Source organism: Eriocheir sinensis, chromosome 6, assembly GCF_024679095.1.
Source record: "Eriocheir sinensis breed Jianghai 21 chromosome 6, ASM2467909v1, whole genome shotgun sequence".
NCBI classification, from domain to species: domain Eukaryota; kingdom Metazoa; phylum Arthropoda; class Malacostraca; order Decapoda; family Varunidae; genus Eriocheir; species Eriocheir sinensis.
Genome location: NC_066514.1, coordinates 12,646,955 through 12,653,061, shown reverse-complemented (window position 1 = coordinate 12,653,061; position 6,107 = coordinate 12,646,955). Strand labels below are relative to the sequence as shown.

General features: G+C 54.5%; 1 protein-coding gene across 1 annotated transcript; it reads left to right on the top strand.

Moving 5' to 3' along the window:
* Positions 1-937: 937 nt before the first annotated feature.
* LOC126987035 (tyrosine-protein kinase ABL1-like) lies at positions 938-2,456 on the top strand. The gene is made up of 2 exons (XM_050843689.1): positions 938-1,124; positions 1,834-2,456. The coding sequence occupies exons 1-2, from the start codon at positions 938-940 to the stop codon at positions 2,454-2,456; spliced, it is 810 nt and encodes a 269-aa protein (XP_050699646.1).
* Positions 2,457-6,107: the final 3,651 nt, after the last annotated feature.

Here is a 6,107-nt window from a genome sequence, read left to right as displayed (position 1 = left end):
TCAGGGGCCAGATGGTCGGCCCAAGCCCGTCATGGCGCAAGCAATTTTTATAATGGCGCCTGTTATGCTTGGCTCATGCTGCCCCCCATAACTCATTCTTGATTCACTGGACGGTTTCTTCTAGAGTCCGGGCTGATGGGTGATCTTCTTTACAGCATGTGGGTAGTCTTAGGCCACTCGACGGTGACAGAAAAATCCCAGGTAGAGCGTGGTTAATCGAACCGACGTTGTTCATGGCGTGGTGAATGTGACCCCAGCACACTAACCACTCAGCCACCGCCTACAATGTGTGTGTGTGTGTGTGTGTGTGTGTGTGTGTGTGTGTGTGTGTGTGTGTGTGTGTGTGTTGGAAGGGAGTTTCTCTCTCTCTCTCTCTCTCTCGTACACACACAAAAAGTAACAACGTAAAGGCGTATAAGGTCGATTGAAGAGAGAGAGAGAGAGAGAGAGAGAGAGAGAGAGAGAGAGAGAGAGAGAGAGAGAGAGAGAGAGAGGAGGTGGAGTGGGAAATGAATTAGGGGATTAGAAGAGAAAGAGGGGGAGGAGGAGAAGGAGGTGGAGGCCTGACTGACCTGCTGTCTCCCCTGCCCTCGGACAACGGCGGTTCCGCTCTCTCTGCCTGGACGTAAACAAGCCCTTGAGAGAGCTCTCCTGTTTTGAGGAAGTTTTGGGGCTTTTTGGCAGCTGCTGTTTTCCAGCCTTGACAGAGAGTGACAGTAAGTACCAGTCGTCAGTTTTGTGGCGTAAGGGGTTTTTAGGGCTTTGAACTTAGCTTATATTTTGCCATAAGAAATTCCTTCCCGGCCATACCCTCCTGTCGGAGTTTTCCCTGTCTGCGCATGCGCAGTTCGAGGAGTGTGACGTCATGCCCACGTCACTATACTCCCACTTCTGCTCGTCACTGACACCCTGACCTGTACTGTATTGCTGAAGCAATATGGAGTACTCTGGCCCTGCCTCCATATCCGCCGTTGAAGCCGATCTTGCTCTCAGTGACGATGAGGACATCACAGACCAACACTGGCCCCCAATAGATTTAAATACGCAGTGGTTTGGCCCCACCCCTGGCAGCCTCAAGTTGAGGTCCCCCCCTCTGCCACCCAGCCCTCCACCTCCACCAAGCGGCCCATGGATCAGACTTCGAACACTAGCGACTCGTCATCTCCCGCTCCCAAGTCATCGCGGCACATCGAGCCTCCTCATCCCACGGCTCCTATCTCTTCCCCTTCCAGCTATGATCCTCACACCATCCTGTGCTGGGCTTGTCCCCCCTGCATTTGCTCCAAGGACTGATTATGTAAAGCTCATCTTCTGTGCCAGCCCGGCTGTGGATACGAAGCTTCGCTGGTTCTCTGACGTCACTAAGGCGTTCCACCTTGACAGAGTTGGCAGAGGTTAAAATGTCAGCTGTTACCTCGCGCTTTGTCTATATTTCACGAAGGAGTGTTGACATCAATGATAGCGCCGTAAAAGGAGCATTTTTGTTATTGAAGCTTGAGGTTCAAGACTCAATCGAGAGGCCACGGAAATTCCCGACTTACCTCGTCACTCGCTTCCCTGTCGGTGTAGACCCGTCTTTGGCTAAGGAGCTGCCAGGCGTATACACGGTTCGTCGTTTCCACCAATACGGCACGCCCATCAGTCGGCTTGTTATCACCTGGAGCCTCTCCGACCCACCACCGTCGGAATTCACCTTTAGCTTCCTTCCTTGCCTTCCACCCTGCGAGCTTAGAAAGATGAAGGATGAGCAACCTTGGTGCTACAAATGCTGGGGAATTGGCCATATATCCCGGTATTGTTCCGCCCCCTCTGACAAGTGTGGCTGGTGTGCAGGCACTCACGACTCCCGCACCTGCCCACACAGCACCCCCTCTCAGCCCACCTCCGCTGATGGTGCTTCTACGTCAAAGCAGCCTTCACTGTCCACTGCAGACACATCAGTCAACCAGGAGTCAACGTGGCATGGCTGTGCGAGCCGCTCCCCCGCTGCCGTCTCAGTTGTCAACGCGTTGCCTCCCGCTCTTCACACCTCCCGTCAAGCACCACCACCACGGCCGCGGGCCGGCGCCACCTCCCATTCTTCAGCCACTACCACGCCTGAGTCGCCACAAGTTACCGCTCTTCGTGAAGCTGTCGCAAAGTTGACAGCGCGATGCACGGCCATTGAAGCTCGTTTCGAAGCTATTGATGCCCGTTTTGCTGCCATTGAGGCGGGTATGGCTAGCATTAGGGCCGAGCAGGTCGCCGCCGGCCGCACACTCGACACGCCTGTCGAGTCCAACCAAGCCCTCGTCGCGACCGTCACCACTTTCTCAGAGAGGCTGGACAACATCGCCGCCAGCTTTGAGAAGCTCAGTGCACGGTTCCCTGAGGACCCACCACGACGCCCGCCTCGCGGCAGCGCTACTTTGACGTCCCCACCGGCCTCCCGTTCACCCAAAGGCAGACTTCAATAACGGAATGCAGCTTCACATCATCTCTTGGAATGCCTGTGGAATCAAGACCTACCCAAAGCTGACTTCTCTCAAAACATACATAGGTCGCCACCACCCACACGTCATACTCATTCATGAAGCTTTTGCAGGCTGTCATGTTCCTGAGGATGCTCCACCTCTCCCTGGCTTCGTCTCGTATGTTCATCACGTCAGGAATGGCCTTGTGAGCTACATTCACTCCTCCATTCCCCACCAGCTCCTGCGCTGCTCTACAGATGACGACATGACGTTCCAGCTTTTTGAGATCACGGTGGGTGATGGGAAGCTGCGGCTCTGCAATGTCTACTCTGCTCCAGGAAGGATCAATCTCCCTGCTCTCCCTGCAGCTGCGCCTCACGGCATGATTTACATGGGTGACTTCAATGCCCGGCACCCCGCCTTAGGTGATGTCTCCTCCACCCCAAATCGTAGTGGACTGCCTCTGCTTGAGTACATCCGTCGCCACCGCCTCACTCACTGGCCTACTGGGGGCGCCACACACACCCGAGGTGGCACGCTCGACCACATCATCACCTCCGGTTTGATAGCGTCGCACGTCAGGTGTTTTTCTATCCGCACTCTCTTCTCCGACCACGTCGCTCTTGGGCTTCAGTATTCCCTGCCAAGTGGACCTTCTCTTCCTCATACTCGCCTCCGCATCACCATTCCTCCGAAGTACTGCCCCAATTACATATCCTACATTTCCAGTCTTCTACCGACATTTGATTTCCAGTCACCTGAAAACCTGTACTCTTCCCTAGTTGGCTCAACACACGAATTTTACACCCGTTATGTGACGCGTCCGCATGTTAAGGGAAATCGTGAGGCTTCTGCCTGGACTCTGGACCAACGTATTCTCCAGGCAGAAAGGAAGGCTGTGGATGACGGCCTTGCCTTTCAGGGGCAACCAACACCTGCTCGTCTTCTACAGTATCAGGCATCCAGAGATGACCTCGTTGCCCTTCAACAATGTGTGCACACGGAATCCTGGAGAAAATACACCGATGGCATCAACCATCAGACAAGCGTCGGCTCCATGTGGCATATGATAAACAGCGTAATTAAGAGGAAATCCCCGAGTGCTCTCCACCACAGCCCAGCCCAGTATGCACAAGATTTAATATATACCTGGTCTGAGCAGGCGCAGGCACGCAATCTTCCCGCCCACATTCAAGATGCTCTCTCCACCCACAGGAACGTTCGTACCCTGCGTCTAATGGCTGCACTCCTTCGAGCGGATGAAGATGATGACGTGCTCATCACAGGATGAACTGCGCCGTGCTCTCACCAGGTGTATGGCTACGGCTCCGGGGATGACGGCGTTACTTACCAGGTCCTCCGACTCCTCCTCAAAGTCCCCGGTAATCCCTTGTTGCAACTTTACAATCTGTGCTTCTGCAGGGGGTACGTACCGGCTGCCTGGACCTCCAGTACCATTGTGCCCATCCCAAAGCCTGGCACAGATAAGTTCAGGCCCATATCCCTCACCTCCTGCTTCTGCAAAGTGTTAGAGCGTGTACTCCTCACCCGCCTCATGTTTCGTCTACAAGATAAGTTATCTCCCTGTCTGTATGGTTTCCTGCCACAGAGGAGCACGCATCACTGCCTGATGGAGCTGTACGCCCGCCTATCCCCCACCAGTGTAGTAGCCTTTCTTGATCTCAAGAGTGCTTTCGACATTGCTAACAGGGAGGTTATTCTCGACTAGCTGGTTGAGTTTGGTGTGCGGGGAAATCTCCTGCGATGGATACGTGGTTATCTACGTAACAGGACCTCACGTGTGCTCTTCAAAGAAGCAAGTAGTACGTACAAGGAACTCGAGCTTGGTACTCCACAGGGCGGGGTGTTAAGCTCCTTCCTTTTCAATATCCTGATGCCCGCTTGTTGACACTTCTTCCCGACATTCCCGGTACTACTGTCTTCTGTTACGCTGATGACATCTGTGTGCATTCCAACTCTGCTCCTGACCTTCAGCGCTTCCTCCAGGCTTTCCATGAATCGGCGTCTGCTTGTGGCCTCATCCTTTCCCCTGACAAGAGTCGAATATTTTCTCCACGGGGCCCCAGCGTACTTCCTGTGCTCACTGCAGGACACAGTATCATCCCGCCCTGCACACATTACCTGTACCTGGGAGCGCCGGCGCGCGTCACTCCTGCCACACCTGCTCGGCAGCGCACCCATCCCATCATACAGGACCTCCTGCACCGACTAGAACAACGCTTTATCCCCTTCAAGTGGCTGACTAATAATGCTGCCGGAATCTCCATCCCCTTGGCAAGAACCATTTACCTTACCTTTATACGATCAGTCATAGACTATCTCTCCCCAACCCTCAGTCAGCTCTCCAAGACCTCCCTAGAACCTTTAGAAAAATTCCAGAATAAAGTGATGCGGTACATCCTTGGGTGTCCCACTTCCACCAAGATAGTAAATATGCTAACCGAGCTTGATCTTCCTCCAGTTAAAGAGAGAATATACGCCAATGTCTCCTCCTTCAGTGTTAACTGCCTCCACTCTCCCCATCTTACTCCGCACTATTCTCACGTCCTGAGAGCATCACTTGACCCCGCTGCGCCCCGCCCTCCACTTCGTCCCGGCGTCCTCACCCTCGTCAACACAGTGTACTCCACCCTGCAGCGCCTTGACCTGCGTGTTCCCGTGGTTTAGGTTGATCATGGTCCACCTCCCTGGAGGATTTCCACGCCACAAGTCACCTTCACACCCACTACCAAGGCGGACCCACCACCACTGCAGAAACAAATGGCACTGGAGCACATCAGTGCGGTGTCCTCCTCTGTCCCTGCCGCGCACCATTTTTACGTGGACGGTTCCGTGCAGCCAGATGGCAGTGCGGGGTGCGCTATGTACTCGCCTGACGTAGAGCCACCGGAGGGAGGCTGGGTTGGCCGCAGGCTGCCTAATTCGTCCAGCTCCACCTACTGCGAGTTACGGGGACTCCTGCTGGCCGTTACTTTCCTCTGCGAACGCCAACTGCATGGCGTGATCTTGTGTGACTCTCAGTCAGCCCTTCAAGCCCTCTCGGCTCCACAACCCACTCATCGCTGCCAAGTTCAACAAATCTTGTGTCAGTTAGTCTCAGCTCAGGATAGTTCCCTCAACGTTCACTTCGCATGGATTCCCTCCCATGCTGGCATTGCAGCCAACGACCAGGTGGATCTCCTAGCAAAGGACGCATGTCGACTCCCCCTGCCCGACGGCGCCACACCCTCCCCCCGCTACTACAAAAGAACGATACACGCAGCAGCTCTTCACTCCACACACCACCGCACGGAGGCTGAGAGGCCTCACAGTGTATCTATCCAGCACTCTGACCACTTCCGTCTCTCCCCACCAGAGTATCGCCGACACGGTCTGATGGTTCGTAGGCATAACATTGTGGCTGCTCGACTTCGACTTCGATACCGACCAGTGTGGCAAGTGTCTGCGGCTGGGGACATTCCTCACTTTTCCGACTGCAAGCTGTGCGACGCGCCCAACGCCAATAGTCTGCACCACTACTGCCTCGAGTGTCCCTCGGTCAGGGACATGCTGCCACAGGGTCGGCCCTTGCTCAGTGTTTGTGACTTTATTCTCAAAGACAATAATTTAGATGTCATCCTGGTGCGACACCCA